Raw genomic sequence first — 24,429 nt, 5'->3', positions numbered from 1 at the left:
CCCCAGTCTCCAGCCAAACAAAGGTGGGCGACGCTTTTTTTCCGCTCTCAAAGGCAGTTGGTGAGCAGCTTTCCTGAAACAGTAACTCTCTTATTGAGAACAAATGTTGACATTTGCAGGGAGCGAGGAAAAAAGCAGCCCAGGAAGTGCAAAGTGGAAAGCGACTCTCTTCCTATTTGACGACAGCGCCAATTCCTCCGGGATCCCACCTGAGATTAAAGCCTGAATTTCAATAAATCAGCTCTAATGAAACCTCTGGCCCCGGAGAGGGGAGGGTTTGTCTTTCCCGCTCCGAAAGGAGCAGAGAAACGAGGGGAGGGGGTGGGGGGGAGAGAGAGTAAATATAGAAGGGGGTGTGAGATTTGAATCCCAGCGGGCTGATTAGCATCGTTATGAAATAAACCGTACACAAAGTGATGTATTTTATCGTTCATTCCTCTGTCTTTCTATACTGAAATAATCGCATTGTTTGTGCCAACAATCTAGCAAGGCTACACTTTCCTCCTGCTTTCAATTTTGATTATTAAATCTCAAATGACGTTGAATATGCAGTTCTTGCCCATTAATCTCTGGTTTAAAAAGTAAGTTTATCTGCCAAATCATTTGGGTGTCGCCCATCTGCATCCATGAACCGTTCGTGAATTTCTCAGAGGATGAGAGAAGTCCACTGGGTTTTACATACATAGTGAATACTTAAAAGCGAGTTTTCCAAGTCTTTCTACTTTTCTTTCCAGAAAGAAATCCAGGTCTAAATACTAGCAAGGGTGGGTAAATTATGGAAATCTTTTATAAGTCTTTGGGCGTATAAACATCAAAGGAATGTCGTTAGCCTTTTTTAATCTCTGCCACAGCTTTTGGTTTTTACCAATTGAAACGTACACGTTGTGTCCAACAGAGACCTGGAACATAAAACGTGGGTGGTGGGGGTGGATGGAGTAAGAGCAAGAATGGGGAAAAGAAAGTCAGGCATCTTCCCCTGACATAAAAAGTCCCTCCGTAAAACATTCCTTAAGTGCACAGTAAAGACGGTCGAGAATGATTATAGTAAATATTTGAATCTACATCATATGCTAAACTGGAGGGAAAAAACTGAATTACTTCTTAGCTGTTTGTCTAATTGTACTACACACTGCATGCAGATGCAATTGCATTTTACCTCAATGAAAAACAGGATGTTACAGAAGCAAAGAAGCATCACTCTATAAACAACATAAGAAGATGAGTAGGCCTCCAGCTGCAAAGATCTTCAGTGTTTTATATTTAGCTTAGATGGATCCCAGAGTTTTCCAGAATTACAATATTAATTTCTGCCCTATCAGCTGAAAAACACATGCATTTTCTCAAACAGTTAGGGGTAAAATATGAAGGGCGAGGGTACAGGGAAAGATGGATCATGGGAACTGTGTATATGCATTTAAGAAAAACAGCTTCCTTTCCCCCTGTTTAATATAATCACAACATATTTCCTGACTGCAGACTAGCACGGCTCTTTATCCAGTTAACATTCCCAAGGCTGATGCCTGAAGTATCTAAGATCACTTTCAAATGCCCTTTCTAACAAGACCTGAGCAAGAGGCCACTAATTTTCACTGAACAAAAAGCCACTGGAGAGAGATCCGTTTGTCAATATCAACTGGTCCAGCAATTTCCCATCTTCAGACACATCGGCCTATCTGAGCTGGCAGATGTTTAGACAAGATTTTATAAATTGTTCAATATCAGACCATAATGAACCCCAACTGACCATTCCAAAGCAGTTAAAAGCATTCAGGATCTCCCCTGCTGGGATCTAATAATGCTCTCACGCTGGAACATTATTAATCATGGAATAAAATAGATGAGCCTCTTGAAAAATAAGTGTATGATTGATTAAAGGGCAATCTAAGAAGCTATTATTCTTGTTTTATAACCGTAAGTTATATTCACTCAATTTATCTTTTGGGGAAAATAAATGGTTGTTCGTTTCTTTTCTGAAATCATATTACATGAAGATTCCCATTATTTTACTAAAAATTAAAATTATTATTCAGCTGATGTTATGAGCCAAATCAAAGTGGATTTCCAATGCAACCGTACAGATATGGTTTGCTGATAGAAAGAAAAAGGGGGGGACCCTTTTTATCTTGTTTTTTTGGTGTTTTGTTTTGTTTTTTGGTGTGGGGTTTTTTTTTGTGGTTTGTTTTTTTTGTTTTTTTTTTTTTTTGGGGGGGAGGGGGGTATGCCTTTGCATCGTTTAGCCAGAAGACGAAACAAAGAAATTATGAAAATCTGTAGCTGATTTTTTTTTTTTCCCTAGAAATGGTCGATTTGAAGAATAAAGATCTACTCTAATAAAGAACTACTTCACACCCAATATAAATAGTTTATAAGAAACATGCATGTATTCATACTGCTTTACGCATATGCATGTATATATTCAAATATGTACTTGCACACATGTGTGTATTTAAAGCTTAAGTATAACGGAACAACCCAGAAGGAAATAATTTATGCAAAGCATATCTTTGCAACATATTTAAATGGCTTACTTATTTTATGGTCTAAGCTCTACTAGTGAAATTACAACTTTCGTCATTTTCTAAATAATAATTATTTGTGGGGAAATGAACGAAAAACACCATATTGTTGCAGACTAGTCTGTTTTTATTTACAATTAGAGATATAAATTAGTAAAGAATTCTCGTTAAACAACCAAAGATTGTATAACCATCAACGTTTCAAATAAAAACCAGGCAAAATTTATTTACAAAAAGTTCAGATTCCATTGCAATACAACTTGCATAAATTACTAGAAGCTTTATATCGTTACAAAAATAAATATCAAATTTGTTTCCACTTTGTAAGGACTCAAGTTCTCCAATCACGTCTTTATTATCTCTACTGTATACATCTTTTACAAATAAATTTTACAATAAATCCTATCACACCTATCGAATATATACCGTGGCAATGAAGTGATCAATTCAAGATATCCTGAGAAAAACAGATCTGTTTTCAAAAGTCACACATACATTGGGGAAACTATACTATACCAGCAAACTCACATATGTCCAACAAAATTCTGGTTTAATAATTAGAGTCTGAAGATTTAATAGTGCTCTGTGGTCTTCTTTTATACAGTGGCACAAGATGTGATCCGGATTTAGAGATTTGTTATATATATTAGCTCGGGGAGAGATGATGGCTTGCTGACTTTTTTCAAAGCAATTGTGACACCTACCTGTGGACCAAGGAAAAAACCAGATCATCCAAAAATCCTTCAATTACACTCTAACACCCTCTAAACGGGGGGGGAGAGGGGGGGATAAAATAAATAAATAAGGAAGTAAGGCAATATTCTTACTCGTCTAATTTCTTCTCGCAAAAGAATTAGTCGAAAAAATATCGACAGGGCGATTTTTTTTTTTTTTTGGTTGTTTATTTAGCCCGAAATAGCGGAGGTATTAAGAGTGCAATTGCTGGCTAGGCAAGAGGCAGTTCACAGATAACATACCCTGCTTAAGATGCATGTCGGTGTCTCTAGTAATTGTCTCTCTTTTTTTTTTTTTTTTTTTTTTAATACACGGTCACTACGTGAAGTCTCACTCAGAATGTACGATTTTAGCACTGCCACGTGAGAACAAGCACTTTGTTTTTAAACAACAATACCTTCAAAGGTTGGGTTTGGGGTTTTCTGTTTTGTTTTTTGTTTTGTTTTTTGTTTTTTTTGTTTTTCTTTCTTTCTTTTCCTAAAGCTTCCTTTCCGTAACGTTTAAATAGTCCTTATGGCTTTGCCTTACACAAGCGAAGAGTATGCAAGGTGAGGGAACTGTCTAACCTGACTTTGAAATTAAGAGAAACCCGAGAAAGAAAAGTCGTAATGAGAGTTCTAAAAAACCAGCAGAAAACAGTGTCTTACTTCGTAATCAGACTCTTAAGTAATGAAGCAAGAAATTAACATTAAGCAAGTCTAGAACTGTGCAGCGTGTCTTAGACCTGATGCCAAATGATCAGTGTAATAGAAAATGTTCTCACTTACTTGCATTGCTGTGTGATTGCACCTCTATAGGTATGGTTGTACTCCTACTGTGCAGACTTCAGTGGGATCTGTCAAAATATAACCGTCAGTTAGTCACAGGACACAGCCAGCTAACTAGATTATACAGTGTGTGTAGATCCCAACCCTCACTCGCTCAGAATTCGTAGCCAGGGCTGGCCAATATTTTATAATTGCCCGCAACTCGAGTATTTTGTTAGAATAAGCTGACAATCCTATTAGTGCAAAACTTTTTCGGGAGGGGGGGGGAACCCCGAGTTTAAAATGTCAAGCTCCACGTAATTTCACGTCCAAGGTCAACATTTATCTGAACCCAAAACTGCAAAACCCCGTGAGAATCCTGGAAACAAAGAGAGCAAAACAATTTGGGGGGGGGGGGGGGGGGGGGGGGGGGGGGGAATTACAGGCAATGACACCAGAGCTCTCTGGATATCTTTGTGTGTAGCCTTTCTTTTGAAAATCACTTTAAAAAGCTGCGTCTGCAGCCCGTGAGACTGCTCTAAAAGTCGTCTTTCACATTTCCCCTCTCGGTGCTTAGAGGCAGGTATCGATGGGACGGCGACATGCCGATTTTAATCCCCGGATTATACCATTGCCCATCCTCGCTCGGCGGTGGTACTTGGTGGCAGTGCGCTCTCCCTCTTTTCTCCAGAGGAGGATTCGTCATTTACAGTGTATAAAGGACTCATGTGGGTCGGGGAAGGAGGGAGAGGGAGAAGAGGGAAGAAAGAGGCAAAAACGAGTCACCTACCTTTCTTAGAGTCATAACTAGAGGGCCTGTAATGTTGTTCTAGCTGGTTAGTGATCGTTTTCAAAGAGTCACTGCTCTGCTTGTGGACAGAGCTGGCATTTAGGACAGTCTGACTTAGTCCCTCGTTTGAAGCCACTGCTGCGGAGTTGTATCTCAGGATTCCCTGGCTCTGGAGAGCGTTAAAGTTCCCATAGTTTGTATAATTGCTATAAAAAGGTGAGGTGTAATAAATATGCCTCCCCAGGAGGGAGGAGGGCGAGTAGGCAGCGCTGTGCGGGGCGGAGGCGGGGGTGGCGGAGGCGAGTGGCGCAGGCGGGCAGCCTTGGCCCAGGGTCTGGCTCTTGAGGTCCGAGGTGGCGATTTCGGCCAGCGACCAGAGTTTGGGCTTGCTGGCCGGCGTCGGGGGCCCGGGGGAGGCGCGGCCGCCCAGCGCCGCCTTGCTGGCGCTGCGGGCGGCGTCGGCGTGCGGGTGGCCGAGGAGCGGGGCCTCCACGGCCGCCAGCGGCGAGGAGGTGGCGGGCTTGGCCGGCGGGTCGCGCTCCCCGCCGCCGCCGCCGTCGTCCTCCTCTATGTCCTCCTCCTCCTCTTCCTCCTCTTCGTCGTCGTCCTCCTCCTCCTCGATGTCCTCGTACTTGTCCTTGCACTCTGAGCCCGACTCGCAGAGGGGGTCGCCCGCTCGGCAGGGCAGCTTCTCGCCGTCCGACTCGGCGGAGCAGGAGTGGTCCGTCAGCGAGTCGACCTGCAGGCTGATCCCTGCGAGGGTCCGCAGGGCACAGAAAGGCAGAGTCAGGGCGGGGGGGCCGCCGAAAGCGAGCGGCCGGGAAGCGAGCACGGCCACCGCCATCGCCGCCGCGGCGGGCGGGGAGACGCTTGCCGTCCCGGCCTTTTCCCCGGAATCCCGCTTCGACGAGCATCCATCCCCACGAGCCAAGCTGCACCGCGGCGCCCCGCACCGCCCCCCGCCTGCCGCCGCCCGCCGCGGCACCTCCGCCCGCCGCCCCCCGCCCGCCCCGGCCACCGGCACCGCGCGGCAACAAGCGCCCTGAGCAGCCGGAGGCCACAGGACGGGACACGATTTGGGGTCGCTTTTGTGAAACAACGCCGCTGCCCCCCCCCCTCCCCTCCCCCTCGGTCTGCCCCTCTCCCGGGGGACGCGACTGGGCGGGATGTGGGGCCACCCTGCCGCGGCCGCGGTCACCCCGCGCCCACCTTCGTCCTCCGCGGAGGTTTCGTTGCTCTCGGGCATCTTCTCGGGACTCTCCTCTTTAGTCCTCGCACCGTCGCCCTCGTCGTCGTCCTCGTCCTCGCTCTTGTTCCGCGGGGCCCAGGTCATCTTGTTCTCCTTCTTGAGCCGCCGGCGGGCGTTGGCGAACCAGGTGGAGACCTGGGTGAGGGTCATCTTGGTGATGATGGCCAGCATGATCTTCTCGCCCTTGGTGGGGTAGGGGTTCTTGCGGTGCTCCTGCAGCCAGGCCTTCAGAGTGGCCGTGGCGTCGCGGGTGGCGTTTTTCCTGTACGCGGGGTCGTTGAGCTGGTAGGGGTAGGCAGGGCTGCCGTACGGGTGGTAGCTGATGGCTCCGGTCATCCCCGTCGTATGGGCGTCGTAAGGGGAGCCCTGGACAGAACAAAACGGTGGGGTTGGCAATTTGTTATTGCTGATAGCCATTAGTAAGTTGTCAAGGCGAGATCGGCGGTTATATTTGTATTTCCCCGGGACGGTGTCTTGTATCCATATTCTATGAGGGGGAGAAGCGGCACCCAAAGGCCATTAAGTTGCGATTCCCCCCCCCTCCTTCCTCCGCCCAGCACACAGACACAGGCACACGCACTTAAAATCGGCGATGTTTTAATCTTTCTGACTAATTTCAGCTCCTTGTAATTGAATATTTCCCAATATAATTTTTGAACCGCGTAGACGTTTTAAAGGCCCTACAGGTAGCGTCTTGATATCTACATTTCTCTCAAAGGTTCAAAAGATGTTTCCTTTTTTTGCTATAGAAAATACAACAAAGCCGCCACTTAGCAATTCACTGCACTAATGCATTGCAAATCCAATTTGCAAATCAGAAGATATGCACCGTTTCGAATTGTTCAAATGCGATGTAATTAGCATTTTAATTCGCCCTTTAACGTTTAAATTGCGCTTATTTAAGTCTGCATAATGCAAGAAAAGTTAAAGATATCGCTAAGGAACTCGCTAACTTTCAGCACGTCTCTGAATCCCACAGATCGGCGAGTCGCAGGAGCAACATCACCCAATATCCCGCACAGTTCACAACCTCGCTGCAACTTCCAGCCACTCGCCTACTGCTTCTCAACAGGAAAAACAAGCAAGCGAGATCCTCAGATCTTTTACACCACCCCGAATAAAGACTGCACGACAATTTATGCACCGTATTTTACCGAAAGAAAGCAAGTAGTTTCCCTGTCACTTTGCAGGGAGAGCGAACTACCCCGCTGCCATCCCCTCCTAGGATCTCGACAGCGGCTCCAGCCTCAAATTCCGGGCACAGGTCTTTGTGTGTACGGACTAGATACGTGTCTGACTGTGTGTGTGTGTGTTTATAAAACTATATAACCATCTAGACGTGCAGTTTATTTACATAGTTTATGGTTTTATTTATATAGTTTATGCACAGAATACACACACACGCAATTGCAAATGCTCCCTTTAACTAATAAGAAGAAAGTGAAATCCGAAACTGCGGCCACCACAACCATCTTGGGCTTAAGCGGAGCTCACAGATCGCAAACAGATGCTCCTTTTCATTCCTAAAATCCAGTTAAACCATTAGCACAAAACACACTGAAAGTAAATAAAACCACACGGGGATAAAGCCCGCAGCGCCTCTAAACACCGACTTAAAAAGAGAGAGGGGGAAAAAAGAGAAAAGAATAAGGGGAAAGAAAAAAAAAAAAGAGGAATAAAGAAACCCTCCCCTATCCTACCACAGCGAAAGAAAAAAAGGAAAAAAAAAGAGAAAGCGGGGGGGGGGGGGGGGGGGGGGGGAGTGAGAATGAAAGCATCCAAGCCAACTGACTGAGACGATCCGTATTTCTTTAATCGGGGCGCCCGCACGGCTCCGCGAACCGAGCCCGGGTCCCAGGCCCGCCGGCACCGCGCTCGGCTGGGGCGCGGAGCGGGGCTGAGCCCCGGCCCCGGTCCCAGCCCGCCGCTCCGCTCCGCTCGGCTCCGCGCGTCTCCGCCGGCCCCGGCCGGGCTGCCCGGCGGCGCGCAGTGCGGTGTGCGGCTGGCGGTGGCGGGGCGCCCGGCTGCGCGGCGTGGTGTCGGGGGCTGATGGTGAGTGTGTGAGGAGAGAAGCTGAAGATGATGAGGATGAGAATGCGGATGCTAATGAAGAAGGAGAGGGTTTCTCTTCGGTAGTTACCATGTAGGAGGGGAATCCCGTGGCGGGGTCTGTGGAGTACTGGAGCGGGCTGGTGAAGCCTGTGGCCGCCGCCTGGGCGGTGAAAGCTGCCGATCCCGGGTAAGGGCTGAACGCCGATCCCGACGAAGACCTGGCCAGCTCCTCGCTCCTGGGGGCCGCCAGCGCCGACGCCCCATACGCCGGACAGGAGTACAGAGCCAGCGAGCCGGGGGGCTGGTAGAGGTAACCCTGAGGATAGGACATGGCTTGCACTGGCGTGCACAGGAGCAGGGAGGGGGCGAGGGTGACCGGCCCTGCTGCTGCCGCTGCTCCTGGCGCTGCTTTCGTGCTCTCCCTCTCCCTCTCTCCCGCCCGCCTCTCTCTCTCTCTCTCTCTCTCTCCCTCTCTCTCTCCCCCCGGTTGGCTCTGTGCAGTTATGTAGAGAATCAGAATTGTTATATGCTCCCCCCCATGCGCACCCGGTCAGAATAAAAACAAACAGGAGGGGAAAAAAAAACAAAAGACACCACCCCACCACCACCACCCCCACCCCCCCAAAAAAAAAAAAAAAAAAAAAAAAAAAAAGAAGGGAAAATAAATCGAGCGTCAGAAATCTAACCGGGAGGGGAAGGGCATCTGGGAGAAACGGAAGAGGAGAGGGTTAATAAAAAGAGAAGGAGAGAGAGAAAGGGAGAGGAACAGAAAGGGAGAGGGGGAGAGAGAGGGGGAGAGAGAGAAGCGAGCCCCCGAAATCAGAAAAGTGGCTGCTGCATATGGAGTTCTCCCAGCCAGCCAGCTCCCCCAGCGCCTGCGAGCCTGTATTTTGGGGGAAGTATAGAGTCTGAAGTGAAGAGTTGAGGGAAGGAGCACTCGAGTTTCTGAGGGACATTGGAAAACAGAGCTGTCCGTCACCGCCGCTCATCTGCATAGCGCGGCGGGCCCGCCCCCTCCCGCTCCGGCCCCGTCTCCTCCCGCGGCCGGCAGGCAGGCAGCGAAGGCAGGCAGCGAAAGCAGGCAGGCAGCGAAGGCAGGCAGGCAGGCTTTGTAATGCAAGCCAGCCTCTCCGACTGCGAGCACACTGCTGAAGCCAAACGATGATACTGCTCATCAGCTCCTCTCTGGACTCGCGGAGCCATAAATATTCTTTCGCACACTCTCCATTACACCCCCCTCTCTCCCTCTTTCTGTATCCACGCGGGGAAGGGAAAAGCGTATGTATTATAAATATATGCATCCCTTCACACACGCACTTGCCGAAGCACTATAGGCACGCACACGTATCTTAGCTATGTGCGTTTACACGCGTGTGGGTACGCAGGGCCAGGCTGGAGGGAGGTGGGCAGGGTGCAAGGGAAGAGCACTGCGTAAAGTACTGCCCTATATGGTAGGAAAGACGAGCAACGGCTCAAATCAGCGCACCCAGGATCGTGCTGTTCCTGGCAACGAGAGCTTTATAGTTTTATAAGTTGCCACAAACAGTCAAGATCTAGTCATGAGGCGCGTTTGTACATGAAGGGGAAAGAAAAAAAAAAAAAAAAATCCCCTCATCTTTCTTTCATTTCTATCCTTCCTGGTCTGGTGAGTGGAGAAGAGGCCCGGGTGACTCCTTCCGGGGGGCTAGCTGCCTTCCCCCCGCCTTCCCTCCTTTTGCAGTTCAGATAAATCTCCTGGAACACGATCACGATATAATTAATTTCCCAAATAACGTAATCCGTTCCTCTGCCCCCTCCCTTCGGCCCTGGCCACCATCAGCTTCTAGCCGTCGCCAGCTCTGCTCCGGGCCGGATACGGGAGGAGAGGAAGGCACTGCTCTTTTCCTCTCAGTGCAAACATAAATAAATGCATATAAGTACGGGTGACTTTTTTTTTTTTTTTTTAAATGATTGGTCTAGAGGGATTCCTCAGAATCCGGCGCTGAGCTGCCCGCACCCGAGGTCTGGCCTTCGCCTCCCGGGACGAGGCGCGGTGCCTGAGCGCCATCCTGCAGCAGCCGGCCGTCCCCTGGGTGTCCGTCCGTGCGTCCATCCGTGTCTTCCCCCCCCCGCGCCTCCCCAGCCCCGGGGCACGGCGTTGGGCCCTGCCCGCTCCGCCGGGGCGCGCTAGGCCGCTCCGCGCCTCCCGGCCCGCACCTGCGGCCCGCAACACCGCCGCCGACCCCCAGTAGGGGCAGGGTCAGGCCGGCAGGTAGGGCAGGGGCCGCCGGGGCGGGAGCCACCGCGCTCCCCCCGAACCCTTCACCCGCAACCTGCGCCGGCTTACCAGCTCGGGATGAGCTGGAAAAAAAACCCAAACTGTCTAGGCGCTCACACACACACACATTAAAAAAAAAAAAAAAAAAAAAAAAGTAAAAAAAAATGTCCATCAACCCGCGTGTTTTAGTTTTCGAACAACTGTGAACGAGCACTCATCCCGTGTTTAACCAAATGAAGTCACTCGACGTTAACGGCCGACTTCTTCACGGCATCCCCCAGGTAATTTCAGTTAGGTAGGATGGAGATGAGGTACACCGGGGAATCGACTCGCCAGCGACAGGAGGGGAGATGGCAATAGCTGAAGAATTGCGGGTTAGCAGGGCAGCCTATTGTTAATCAATTAAACATGCAGCTAATAAAAAAAATACACTTCGAGAAGCCGTTTCAATAGTCTCGCGGACACAGCGGGGAAAATGCCATGTTGCAACTACGGTCAAGTACCGGGATGCATATACTGTCTGAAGCAATGGGAGCTTTTAACTTTCTGTTTCTATATTATTATTATTATTAATAATAATAATATTTTTTAATTATTATTCCTTTCCCTTCCTCTCCTGTGAAACCCACATACCAGTTTACCCCTGCCCCTGCACGCAGCAGTAGAGATCTGGCCACCAGACATACCGGATTAATTCCTATCCAGATCTATCAGCTGGCCTGTAGAAGAGGCAATCCTTAAAACAAAAAAAAAAAAAAGCAGGTGAGGGGGAGGAGGTTAACACCAACAGGTATTTCTTGTCATTAACTCCCGACTTCCTGATAAGAGAGTGATAAACAACTGGTAAACTCAGTGCAACAGATTACAGAAAAGACATTTGCTTCCCTGCTTAGTGATTAATGCGCATATATTAAATAAAAATAGAAACTCTAAAAACAAGAGCTTTATATAAAACACATTCATATTTCAGTAGTTCTATGGAATAATCGATATCATGCGATTACATCTGAATAGTCAATTTCTGTGTTCCGCAGACCGATTCCTAAGTATATGTGCTCTGCTTCTGAACGGAGCAGCAGCTGGAGAGCTGAGAATGCAAAATTAATTATAACATTATAAAGTCATACATGAATCTCTCTAAGTCAACCTGCATGCCTTGCAAAATGTGCTATACTCTCTGCATTTTTATTTGGGAAGCCAAGTCTGTTCTTTTCCAGCAGGAGTGGTGTAAGTGTTTATCTACGCGAATTGATTGCTTTTAGTTCCTCCTCTTTAATAATTAGTGGAACAATACAGATTGGGAATACAATGGCCGTTGTGTTTACATTATAACAAGGGATTAATGCTATTAAGTGAGTGTTACAGTTATGACCTGGGAAGAGTACTTAAATAAATACCGTGATCCCAGGAGAATTGATATAATTCAGTCCAGAGTGTGTGTAGATACGCACAGGCACACAGGGACACACGAGAAATACAAATCTCCATACATCTCTACACGCAATATACATGTGTTATACACGCTAGGTATATGTGCTCGTCCGGGTAAAATGTAGGTACTGGTTTTGCCTCCATCTGCATGTCTTTCCTCTATGAAAATACATTTTTGTGATTTCGGTTGGAGGAATGTTTAAATCAGGAACATTACTCCCCTTCCCCCAAACACAAAGAGCAACAGATTATATTTCTGATGTTTCAATTTGTACAGTCCAAAAATATTGGTTTACATACAGAAACGGGGTTAATTTTGCAATCAGAGATTAATGGAGTAATGGAGTAAAATATTATAATTTCAAAAGATTGCGTTGATTTGATTTGCATAATTTTTGTATGGCTTCAGAAAGGAATGGATTTACCCACTGCAAGGAGACGGTATGCATTTTATTACAGCAAGTACACCACTAATGTGACTCTGCACAATGTGGAGAACGAATAGCTAGTGGGGTCATTTAAATATAGGTGGCGAAGTCTTTGCGATAAACAAACCAGAAAACCGTGTCAATTTAAATACCGGCCAGTGTGCGTGGCTGTGTTTAACTTCTTCTCGGAGTTACCTCTGTTTGATCTGAATGCCTTTCGCAGGGCAGAGGCTTTTCGTCTGCCCGGCTCCACCGCCGAAGTCTAATTTTCCCATAGTACTGCCCGTTACTAATAAAAAGCCGTCTAACTTGCGCTGTTAAACAGTAGAATAGTATTACATGCACTCTTTATTGGTAATAACTGTGGCAAATTAACATGCCTACACAGAGACATTAAGACTTTACACACTGCGTATTTATTTGAATAATCTATTCATTAGTACAGCGTTTACCTTCCCAGATTTTAAGCGGTGCTCTCGCCTTGTCTTCTTTAATTCAGTTTGCTCCAGCACAGTTGAGAAGGTAGTCGAGGACCACCACCACCCCCCCCCCTCCTCCCCCGCCACACCCTCCCTTGCCCCTTTTCAGCTATCGCTCATGGCCGTCCTGGGAGACAGGTTTTGCGGTTTGTCATTTATTAGCTACATCTCCTTGCACTAGTGACAGAGCCTGAAGTTTTCGGGCGGGTGAAGTTGAAAGCCCCATCTACGGGGATGGGCTCTCCTGTTGCCCCCGCCACGGGAGCGCCGGCGGCGAACCGCGGCTGCCTGCCTGCCCCCCGGCCCGGCACCCACGCGGGGCGGCTGCTCCGTGGCCACCCACTCAGGATCCCGCTCCCTTGAGTTTTACACAGGTAAAAGGAAAAAAGAAAAAAAAAAAAAAGAAAGAAAGAAAGAAAGAAAGAAAAGAAATAAACCCTTCGTTGGCGTGCAGGAGAGATTTCCCCGCCTCGGGAGGGCTCCCTGCGGCCCGGAGCGGCGCACACGCCTATTACCCGGACAATGCCAGTTACCCAATTGTCATGACACCGGTCACAGCAACTTTTTAAGCAGAGCGAAGTGGAACTTGGTGGGGTTTAGAGATGTAGCACAATGCGCAGCCCAAACGGTTTCCTGTGACATAACCACACAATGGTCTGGGAATGCTTTCTCCTTTCTCTCATGAAATGGGGAACCGCCACCATCTCCCGGAGACAACGACGTGAAATAATAGACTATTGTACTTAAAAATAACAAATGACACACGCATACTGTGCAAGCAGAGTTGTCCAGTTTTCTAGTAAAAGGCGCCCAGTTTCCGAGGCTCTTTCGGAGCGAGGTGCTTTGCAGGAGCGACCTGTGCGAGGGAGGGGAGACGTGGCGAGCTGGGCGAGCCGTTGTACCGCAGGTCTGCTCGCAGGGTTCAGGCAAGGAGCGGGGGAAACAGCAAGGGAGAAAGGAAAAGGAAGAACTTTTCTTTCCCCATCTTCAGGATAAAATCGTTAGTTCAAGCCGTGTGTGGGAGGGGGCGCTGTGGCAATGAATTCTCCAGTGCTCCCGAGCGCTGTCAGCGTAACTGTTTATGTAAGCGCCTTCCCTGAGGTTTCTTTTCATATTTCAGGCATTACTTTTATTAACAATCCTATCTAACTGTCACCCGGTGATACCTGCGCTAAAAGGTGGACTCTTCGCATGAGTTACGGTGACTTCTTTTCCCTTTATCCCATTTTTTCCCCCGCCCTTTCAGTACAGCAAGAGCAGAATAGTGTATTTCATTTTCAAAATACACCGCAAAAAGGGTCTGCCCAGGGGAGCGCTGAAGAATTTAGACGACTCTATAACACGCAAACGCGCACAACTAGATACATATGAAACATACCCCTTGTTTGCAGCTTTTTTTTTTTTTTTTTTTTTCCCCCTTAGGGCGTCTGTGGCTTCAACATTTTGCACTAGTAACGGGCCATGTCTTTACGAGGATTTAGCTTCTCCCTGTTGGGACTTTATCGGGGGGAATGTTTGGTTGGGTTTTTTTTGGTTTGGTGGGTTGTTTTTTTGTTTTGTTTTGGTTGTGTTTTTTTAAACAAACAAACAAACAAAACCAACTTAAAGCGCAACTCTGAAAAGCGGGCTTAGAAAAGTTGCTTCCCATATGCCACACTTATTAAGAGTCTTAGTCATTTTCTGCTTAGAGAAATATAAGAAAATATGCGTCCGTAAGTGTAAGATAAAAGACCTCCAAAGCTTTCCTGAGCCTGCTATTTTCACCTGAAAGGCAGGCACTGTTCCTCAGCGAGAGAACAAGTGTACGATCCACAGGTGGGATAGTTCCTCCTCCTTAAAGGGGAAAGGGAAAATAAAAAGAAAGATAAAAAGAAAGAAAAAAGAAATTAAATGAGTGCATCCATTTTTTGAAGGAGCCGCCGAGCAGCCCGTGCCTTGAGGCAGAGGCGCGGCGGGCTCGGAGCGGCCGCCGCCCCCCGTCGCGCTCCCCCGCGGAGCCTCGGCCGCCGCCTGCGCGGACCCGCGGCCGCTCCCCGCAGCCCCTCAGGCGGGTCCCGGTGCGAGCGGCACCGCGCAGCCCGTGCCGGGCTCGGCCGGGGCGAACCCCTCTCACCCGCCCCCCTCCCCCGTCGGCATGGCGGGAGGGCTGCCCTCGGCAGCGGCGGCGGGCAGGGCCCCGGGAGGGGCCGGGCTGGCTCGGGGGGTCAGGCGGGGGCGAGGGGCCCCCCCACAGCCCGCCACCCGCACGCTGCCGGGGGAAGAAGCGCTCCGCAGCCCCGTCCCCGGCTCCGCGGGAGCCCGGCAGCCGCTCCCGCTGCTGCGCCTCTGGAGTTTGTTCTCGGCCCGCGCGTCGCGGAGACGCCGCCTCGGAGTCCGCGGGATCCCGGCTGAGTGCCTGCAGCGCCCGGTACACCTGCCCGGCGGGCGACGGACCGGGTGTGGGGAGAAGTGGGGCGATTTAGCTGAAGGGTTGCTTTATTTTAAAGGCTCACGTTAAGAGGGATTCTTCCGACGCAGGAACACTCAACAAGTAGGTTGGGGCACTTGGGTGCCCAAGGAGCACTGGTAGGCAGGCTCCTGGGAGTGCTTCACCCGGCGTAGATGGGTGTACATGGAGTTCTGCTGGTTCTTCCTCATACTTATGCCAGGGTTCATGTTGTTTTAGGCAATTTTGAAGTCGCTCTGCCAGACCCTTTCCCCTTCTTGTAATTGCCATCATCTGTTTGATCACCACTTTTAACACTAGAGAGCACCTGCTCACCTGCTTTGTGCTTTTCTCTCATTCACTCACACGTTCATTCACTTCTGTGTGTGTATACGTGTATGTGTACCCTTCATTTGTAGACCCAGAAACACATTTATAGATCAAGCCTACCCTCCGTTCCCAAACCGGAAAGTCCTACTCTCTCTAACAAATAACCTTCCTCTTTGTATCCATTTTAAAACCTGGTAGTCCCCTTTCTCAGAACAATCAACTATCACCACTGTATGTTAAAGAGTCATTCGAGGTTGTTGGTGTATTTCCAAAAGTAGACCGAAAATGGGCAGAAAAACTGTAGTCATATTCAGGAAAACTAGCACATATTCATATGCTTAGCGATACCACGAGGTGTTTAAAAAAAAAAAAAAAATCTATTTAAAATTGACGCACCATAGTTCATAAACATTCAGGTAACTTTATAATAATTTTACATTGTCTTCTATTAATGGACAGAGTCAATGGTAAGTGAAGTTCTTAGTTTCATATTTTCATTTAAATTGATACTTCCTCCTCGTCAATGCTGAACTACCAGTGTTCCTTACATTTAGTTAAGGACTTACTACAGAATTCTTTTTTGCCTTTTTTTTTTTTTTTTTTATGCCTTACCTTCCAGTTTTACTTCAAGTTAGAATCTTTGATTTCTAGGGGGAAGATTTTTCATAATACTAGTCCTTCATATATAAATGGTAAACAAGAAAACCCCCAAATATTACTTAGAATGTTGTTATGAGCAAAACCCACATAACACTATTTCTAACTTGTTAAAAAATGCTATCTAAGTTTACTCATACGGTCTCACTGCTTTTCCTGGCTTTATAGCAATGCTAGAGTAGACTGCCAATGGAACTAAGTTTGCAGCCTTCCTTCACATCACATCACATAAAGGAAGGGCAGACAGACCATCTGGTCCCTAGCTTTTCAACCAATAACTGTGCAGATTTTAAGACACTTTCGTCTGGGAAAGGCTGGTCGCCAATTTGCCAATGAGAAGTCTAAACACGTGCACATTTCTCCTCATACATCTGACTCATTTCCATCAGCAGGAGCACAGAATGAAAAGTAGCTGAAAAGAAGAGTTGTGCTTTGATTCCTTCTGATATCGACATGGTTTTAAGAATGACATGAACTGTTGACTTTGTTGTGTGCTTGGCTATGCTCAGCACAACAGTGGGATCCTGTTGTGGCTAAAATACTGTGTATAGGCTGACTCTTCACTCTACGGAAGTTTTGGAGAGCTTGTATTGTTTTGCTAGTAGTAAGACATCTGGGGGAAAAAAAAAGCTTGACAGAGGTCTTCTAAAAGATCTACATTAAACTAAGGCCAACACAAACTAATCAACAGATTTTCTTCAGTTTTCAGAAATACGTTTTATGTTTGAAGTGTAGATTCCAGAAGTTTAAAAGAATAACTCTCTTCATTCTTATCAAGAAAAAATAAATTCTGCTTTATGCAGCTCAGCCTTAAAACACATGATCTTTTAATGTATCTCTAAAAGGCAAGCAGTGAAATGATCTTTTTCTTCTTTTCTTGGATGTTCCCCAATTGCTAATTAGTGAAGTCCTTAGAAGGTCGTGACTCCTCTGCACTTTTGAACATGGATTTTTGAAACTGTTGATGAGAATTATGTGATGTCATTAACTCAAACACCAGAGGTACACAATGTTTAAATTTTATTTCTCATGCAAATACACCACCCAACTTTCTCATCTGGGACCCGTTTGGTAGAGTCCTTGTACACAAAAGATAGGAAGTGATAAGAATGGGAAGAAAACCCAACTGATTATCCAGCAGTTTCCACTATGACATTTTGTTTCAAATAACTCTACCCTGGGATTATAAATATTTCTATAGTGTTCTGGTCTTTTAGTTTTTTAAAGCTGTTTGATTTGCAACCCAAAATTCTTTCCCTTTCTCTTATTCTTTACCTCCCCTGCTGCTACTCCCTTACTTTCACTTAGAATAGATTTTCTAGAAAGTAATGGTGTGCCAGATGCGTCATGACTTGGCAATGGTGGACTTGCCTTTGTGACCTTCAGAAGGGACTAATCTCACCAAAAGAACTTTATGAGCTGCTTCTTGTTGTTTGAACTTCAGTTCAATAGTCAGACACATCATATATCCTTCACTATAGGTCTAGTGAGAATTCTTTATAAACTAACAAAACTTAATTCTGCAAATACACCGATTTAAGAAATGGTTCAGCACTACTCTTGTAAGAACGTACAATAGATTTTTGGTTTTGCACAAACACAGTTAATATGATATATGCACTTTTACGTTAGTTAATTTTAAATTTTTTCTCAAGGATAGGTACTTAGCTTGTAACACCTCTTGTGTTTCAGTTTAATGTATGCACTTTATCAGATTTGTGAACACTATCTACTAAAAATATTTCCATGAACTTGATTAAAAATAATGTGTGAAGGGATAAAACATTAATTCTAACCCTTGTAAAAAATATAAACGAATCTTTTCCCTGAAAATATGCTTGTTTCAAATATGCAATTGAAAGAAGAAACAGTACATTTAAAGTCCTCTTTTTTTTTTTTTTGTTTTAATTGTTTGTTCTGTTTTTATCTGATTAATGGAAATGTCTCTTTCAGCTCATTTAATTGACTTTTTAAACAGATTTTGCTTAAAAAAATTTTGGTTCACTGACACTAGAAACTAATCTGTTACTTTTACTTGGGACTCATCTTTTATCTCTTGCTTCCTTCCTTTTCCACTTTAGTTGGCCACATACTCTCTACCAGATTTACTTTTCTTAAAGTCACTGCTCAGTATTTTGTCAATGAAGCATGATTGCTGTTTATTTTTCAGGCTCACCATATTGTTCATAGGAAAACTCAGCGAAGTTAAAAAAAACAATAATAGCTTTTTCATCAATATTCAAGATTACTCTTTAATATTATGTAGAAGATCAAGACTGTAATACCAGATGGAGCACAAACGCACAGCTAAAAGGACTGCTGCTAACCTACACAGTAAATCGGATGTATATATATGAATACTAGTGGGGAGGTAGTAATGCTAACAAACCTTTAGGGATCTATTAGTAAGTTTAGATATTATGTTTTTCAAGTTAAGACCTTCAGCATAAGTTAGGTTGTAAAAAAGATGACAAGCACAGAAGAATCAAAGGAAATATTAATATGTGAAGGGCCATGGGGGAAATCGACTTCCAGCCAAGAGGCAGGACCAAGTGCACAGCAGGACTGGGTGAATATAAGTAACCATGGAACCACGGAACATACACAGGAGGTGAAACTTTACACAGGATGAGCCAAGAGACAGGGAGCAAATTAGAGACATCCACTTGTATTTGTAATAATGGAACTTTAAACCAGTGACTAGATAATAAAGGAAGGATTCTGTGATGTTCCTTCCTGCTTCAACAAACAAAATGAGACCTTTGAAATTTAGTGTCTGGGGTTGGGCAAGAATGATGTCTTCATGGACTGAAGATGCTTCTGTCTCTTCATATCCTAAAGCATATGAAAGCATCAGCAGTAAGACTGTTCTTTCAGCTACTCTTATTAAAACTGTATCGTGAATTGTTTCCTTCACACAGCATTTGTATTCCACTATTTTAATTCATTTGTCATATCTCATTATTGATATTTACAGCAAAGCTCTTTTAAATTAGTTCTTTAGAATACTTCAGGGCTGATCACTTGATCTATCTTCATTCTTGAAAACACACCTGGGGGTCAACAACATGAGAGGAAATTCAGCCGTAGGACCAAAGGCTGGATTCCAGACCAAGAGAAGGTAGATTGTTTGGCTACTAGAATATTCTGTACTTTTAAACATTATGTTTCTATTGAACCTCACAATTAAAAATTAGTTTTCTTTTGTAAATGCTATTCTGTGTGATATATAACTCTAGATTTCAACAGAATAAAATAAAGGTGTTCTATCAAATAAGATATATATGACAAAAATGAGTTTCAGGCATTAGAGCATACTGTTTCAACATAGGAGTGTTGAAATAAATAAAACATAAACTTCAGGTTATATTTTGGGATAAAGCTCAAGAACAATGTACAAATTGAGTACTCTTCACTAATAAGCTATGCATGCTCTCTGGGTCAGCAGAAGGGTTTTGAGGTGAGCATGTCAGGGCAAAACCTGTCTTAACTTACACACCCTTCATTTCCATTTGAGAAAAAAAATTTCTTGTGGGAGTATGAAGGAAACTGTGATGGTCAGCAGCTACCTGGATGACCAGGCATGCAAGCCTGTAGTATGCACTCTGGAGTGCACTTCCTCCACTAAGTAGACCCAACCTTGTGTAGCATATAGTGCGATGGACACTTGGCCAATGGGCATACCGCCCACAGATGTATATAGGAGATCACAGAACCACTGTCTGAATAAGCTGGCTGGTCAAGCTGGTTTGATGACAGATCAGAATCAGAATATCACAGAGGGGTAAATTCCTGTGGTTAAGATCTGTCTGAAGAAGCTGTACCAGCATCTTGGCTTTGACTTTAGGGAGTATTTTGTCACTGCTTCAGGAAGATTTCTGGACCTAAATGACATTTTCAAAGACAGTGAAATAACTAGAAGCCTGTACCTTGTTGGCCTTGGTGTGATTTGGGCTAATAAGTATCTGAACCCCTGCCACAGTTGATAAAAGAAAACTCTTCTGAGAAGTCTGACTACCTAATGACCGGGTTAAGAATTTGGTTCCTAGGCTTGTAACTATAAACAGCGCACAGCCTGAAAGACTGTAAAAAATGGGTCCCACATCTTTGTCTACACTGGAACTGCTATTCTTTGAGGAAATGGATGCCAAAAATTGATTTGTCTGAACCACGGGCAGAGTATGCTTGGGTTCTGTTCACTTGAACAAAAAGGCCTTGGTCAAGTCATATGTCCTACTGCACTCTGCTAGACTGCTGAAGCACTGGGACTCCTACATGTCTGTGACAGGTAGAGCTGAGTCATAAACCAGGTACTTAAAACTGATCTATCACCTATGGAAATGTAAGACACCTGCTCTGCCATACTGTTACCTTTCCGTAACTTGATTGATGAGTTCTCTCTCAGCCTCTCCTTTGATCCTTTTGTAATCCATATGTGATGCCCTTCTGTCTATGGCCTCTTTTTGGGTGAATTTATTTGGGTTTACATTAAAACACAATTCCTTTCACATAGTGCTACAGGGAAAGTAGATGGAAAATAATCTCTGGGAGGTGAAGAATAATAGAAAAAAATAGTATGCCGACTTTTGAAAACAAGAATTGAAAAATAAAATATTAGTCGAAAGTGTTCAAAAAGCACAAAGAAGTCGAAATTAAATAGCTTCTGTCTCAGAGCACAGTTCTGTTGCAAATGGTATTTTACTGTAAAGGTTATTCTGGGAAATTCAGGGCTGAGAATTCTTACTTTAGCACCAAGAAAGTTGGTTGAAATGCTAATTAAAAACAGAATTATAAAAGACCCAGCTGAAAATAATATGATGGAGACAGATCACCATGGCTTCTGTAAAAGAAATCTGTGCCTCTGTAAGCTATTCACATTCTTTTAATTGTTGGGTGTGATAACAAAAGAGTGAATACAAGAAGATTGGCAGACATAATTTATTTGGACTTGCGCAAAATATGACAAAAATCATCCTGTAAATCTCATGGATTAGCTAGGTTCAGTAAATAAATGTGGACTTTCTTATCAACAGCTGCATCCACTCATGAGGTCTCGCTGTCCTCAGTGTGTCAAGAGCTAAGAAACTTGGAACAATTTTCAAGACCCACTTCGCTTTTGTGGTGGTACTTTAGACAACAGAGCAAAGTATTTAACATAAAGGTGCAACACTGATTTACACAATGACATAGTAATTGTGCTAATATTATTTTTACCTATTTTTTATTGCTTTAATAAGTCTGGTTGTTATTCTGTACAAAAATGACCTAGTTTTTTCCCTAAAAAGTCCCTATCTCTTCAATCTGTCATCATACAAGCTTTTTAATGTCTAGAATAATTTTGTTCATCTGCCTCTGCTTTTGTTAGCAACTTCAGCAACTAATTACAATTTTGGGCAAAGAAAGTCTTTGTTCAAGATCCTCATTCTTTATACAACAGTGCCAGAACACCCAGAACACAAGACTTCCCAGAGCTGCTCCAGGAAAAAAATGAAATGGCAACGACCAAACTTGGTATTCCTATAATGTTAAAAAGCCTTCAAAAGATCAAACTGAGAAAGAGAAGGAGAGGAAGAGAGAGAAAGAGAGAGAATAAGGAAGAGAAAGAAAGAAAAAGAAGAAAATAAGGAAAGACAGTGAGAGAGCTTTCCAGTGAATTCTGCTTTTGAAATTTAAGGGAGAAAAAAAAAGAGGAAGATAATATTGATTTAACAAAAGGAAGATTTGTCCTCAAGAGAAACACTGAAAACAACAGAAGTGCCCCATATGAATTCATCAGCACCAGACGACTCAGTCGATTAGGAACAGAGCAGATACTTTTTATCTCAGGGACATCAAACTGATTTTACCTGGTTTATTTTCCAGCATCCTGGTGCCTGCTGTGTTCCATATTCACCCAGCATTACTAAACAGGGACAACATAAACCTAACCTGTATTGATGCACTTACACAGTATTTTTCACTGACACCTAGAATCGGTGCATACCTGGTATACTTTGGGAGCCTGCGTGGATTCAAAAAGCAAAGTAACTTTGTTCCTGAGGTGTGATACTAAAACTAATAAACTCGTCTGACAGTTGGAGATGGGGCATCTGTATGGCACAGCAGCAGGCCATATGGCTTAGCACTTCAGGTCAGCATTAGCTCAAGGCACTCTTCCTCCAACACAGTTTGATGTGCTTGTAGATTTCTGGGAGGTCTGGGAACGTGTGAAAATACTCTGTAGGCTCAGTTTGTCCTAAAGGCCTCAAGTTTTCATTTTCTGCTTAACCTCTCAGATCTTCTTCTTATTCAGGAGAGTCCTTAGTCTGCAAAGGGAGCGTTGCATGTCCTTCAGCTCATCCTGAAAATAATTTATTTTCTTAAATAATTGAAATCCACTAGTGATGCTGACTCTGGCTTTGTTTCCTCTCTAAATCCCAAATAGGAAACTTTTGTTGTGCCTATGAAAATCTACAGAATAAAACCTGCCAAAATATGTTGAGCCTCTCAGTAAAACGAGCTTTTAAAATCACTGTATCTGAAGTTACCAGGTGAGATTCCTAGCTAACAATTCAGTTGACTAGTAGGGAGACAATTTCTGCTAGCAGAGACTTTGACCCATAATTGTTCTGGGGGAGATATTTGTGTGGAGATCACAAGATGTTCTGTCCTGGAATGTCTGGTACACAGGCATCTAAGAGCAAAAGGAGGGGAGAAGGAATGTAAAAGAAAATGGAAAATAATAAAGAGCAACAAAAAACATTCATAGCATATCTGTTTTTAATTTTTATTCTTAACAGATCCGTGTTTCTGGTAGGCTATTCTGGTTATGACTAAACTAACTCTTCGGGGGCACTTCTGGTCTGTATGGCCAGAAAAAGTTCAGTGCTTACATGCTTTTTAGCTCTTAATGTTTGCTTGTTTGTGAAGCTGAGTGAAATTTTTTAACCTTTTTTTGTTTGTTTGTTTTGGCAACAGAGGCAGAGATGTACCAAAATATTTTGCAAAATGGTGTTAATTTCATTGAGTGCTCCACTTTGAAAAGAACCTTATAATTTTTTGAAACAATCAAATGCTTCCTTCTGACATTTTTGTAAGTGAATAATTTCAATTATTTAATTTGAAATGACATTTCTTTTTGAAATTTCCCTTTAATTTTTTGAGAAAAACAGTTTTAAAAGGTTTGAACCCACATAAAGTATCTTGGGTTGCATCACTTTTGCAATGTTTCATGAAATTATAAAAAAATAAAATAGTTTTCAATCTGATCCAAAACAAACCTTTTCTTTTTTTTCTGAAACACCAGTGAACCAAAATCCATTTTTTTCCCATTTGACCTACTGAAACTACATTAAGAATTATTAAGGAGATGATAATGAACAAATTTCCCAATTTTTCATACACCTTTCCATAGGTGATTTCCTAGAGGAAGTTTTATGCTACAGATGAAATTTAATTAATTGCTTCACAGTATTTCTATCATTCACATATCTCTAGTGCTGAGGAACAAAACTGGGGGTCCCTTCTGGTTCTGTACCTCCTGAGAGGACAGACGGGGCTTTCATGATGATCTAGACTTTTTCCTTACTGAAAGCTCCCTGAAGAGACCAAAGGGTCTTTTAAAGTCAAAAAGACAATTTGTATAGAACAGAAATGCGAACGTTTATTTATAAAGAAACATTTTCTCTCTCTGTGAGGACAAAACCAAAAAAAGTTTATAAACAGGTTCAACCCTCTCCCCTGTTTGGTGTTAGGTGAGTATTCGCTTCCAGGTTCGATTTCAGTCAACTCAGTGACTTTCTGGGTTGCAGCAAGCTCTGCGCAGGCCCCTCTGATCCCTAGGAAGTTTTCTTCCTGTCGCCAAGGGAGCCTGGCTGTGCATATGTTCTCTGCTCCTTTCATGAGCCTCGCCATGAACAGCAGGCTCCCATCTTCTCGCTAGGGCTCCCATTCTCTTCTCCTCTCTCCGTTACACCCGAAGCCTGGGAGCTCCTCCTCTCCTCCTCCTCCTCCCACCCAGTGCTCAAGCATACTCATCTGCTCTCCAGGGAAAGGAGGAATCTCTGCTCTCTCCAGGGGGTCCATCTGACCTAGTCACACCCTTTTTAAAGAAACATGACATACAACGGAGAACAAAAAAATAAAACAGATGCTGTCCAAAATAAACCTATTCACATGCCAGAAGAGAAAATCAGTGGGTCTCCCAGGCTTGGTTCTCTCAAACCCCCATCATGTGGATGCTTAGGCCCTCCAGCTGTTTGTTCTCTGTGTATGGAGCAATGAGACCGTATTCTGGTAACTTCTGCACAAACTGGCCAAGATCCATCGGATTTTTTGATCCAAAGCTTTTACCCA

General features: G+C 44.6%; 1 protein-coding gene across 1 annotated transcript; it reads right to left on the bottom strand.

Annotated features, from left to right (window-relative positions):
• Positions 1-2,609: 2,609 nt before the first annotated feature.
• On the bottom strand, positions 2,610-8,670 carry IRX2 (iroquois homeobox 2). The gene is made up of 5 exons (XM_074897799.1): positions 8,177-8,670; positions 5,997-6,402; positions 4,788-5,540; positions 4,019-4,086; positions 2,610-3,220 (listed from the first exon to the last, which is right to left on the bottom strand). The coding sequence occupies exons 1-4, from the start codon at positions 8,417-8,419 to the stop codon at positions 4,043-4,045; spliced, it is 1,446 nt and encodes a 481-aa protein (XP_074753900.1). The 5' UTR covers positions 8,420-8,670; the 3' UTR covers positions 2,610-3,220; positions 4,019-4,042.
• Between the last annotated feature and the right edge of the window lie 15,759 nt (positions 8,671-24,429).

This window comes from Athene noctua, chromosome 2, assembly GCF_965140245.1.
Source record: "Athene noctua chromosome 2, bAthNoc1.hap1.1, whole genome shotgun sequence".
NCBI classification, from domain to species: domain Eukaryota; kingdom Metazoa; phylum Chordata; class Aves; order Strigiformes; family Strigidae; genus Athene; species Athene noctua.
This window is presented reverse-complemented; position numbering and strand designations above follow the sequence as displayed.

Excerpts from the sequence above, each read along its gene's own strand:
- IRX2 (XM_074897799.1), bottom strand. The coding sequence starts at position 8,419 with ATGTCCTATCCTCAGGGTTACCTCTACCAGCCCCCCGGCTCGCTGGCT. Across the intron at positions 5,541-5,996 it reads AACCTCCGCGGAGGACGAAG|GGATCAGCCTGCAGGTCGAC; the intron begins GTGGGCGCGGGG and ends GGACCCTCGCAG. Across the intron at positions 4,087-4,787 it reads TAGTTATGACTCTAAGAAAG|ATCCCACTGAAGTCTGCACA; the intron begins GTAGGTGACTCG and ends ATATTTTGACAG.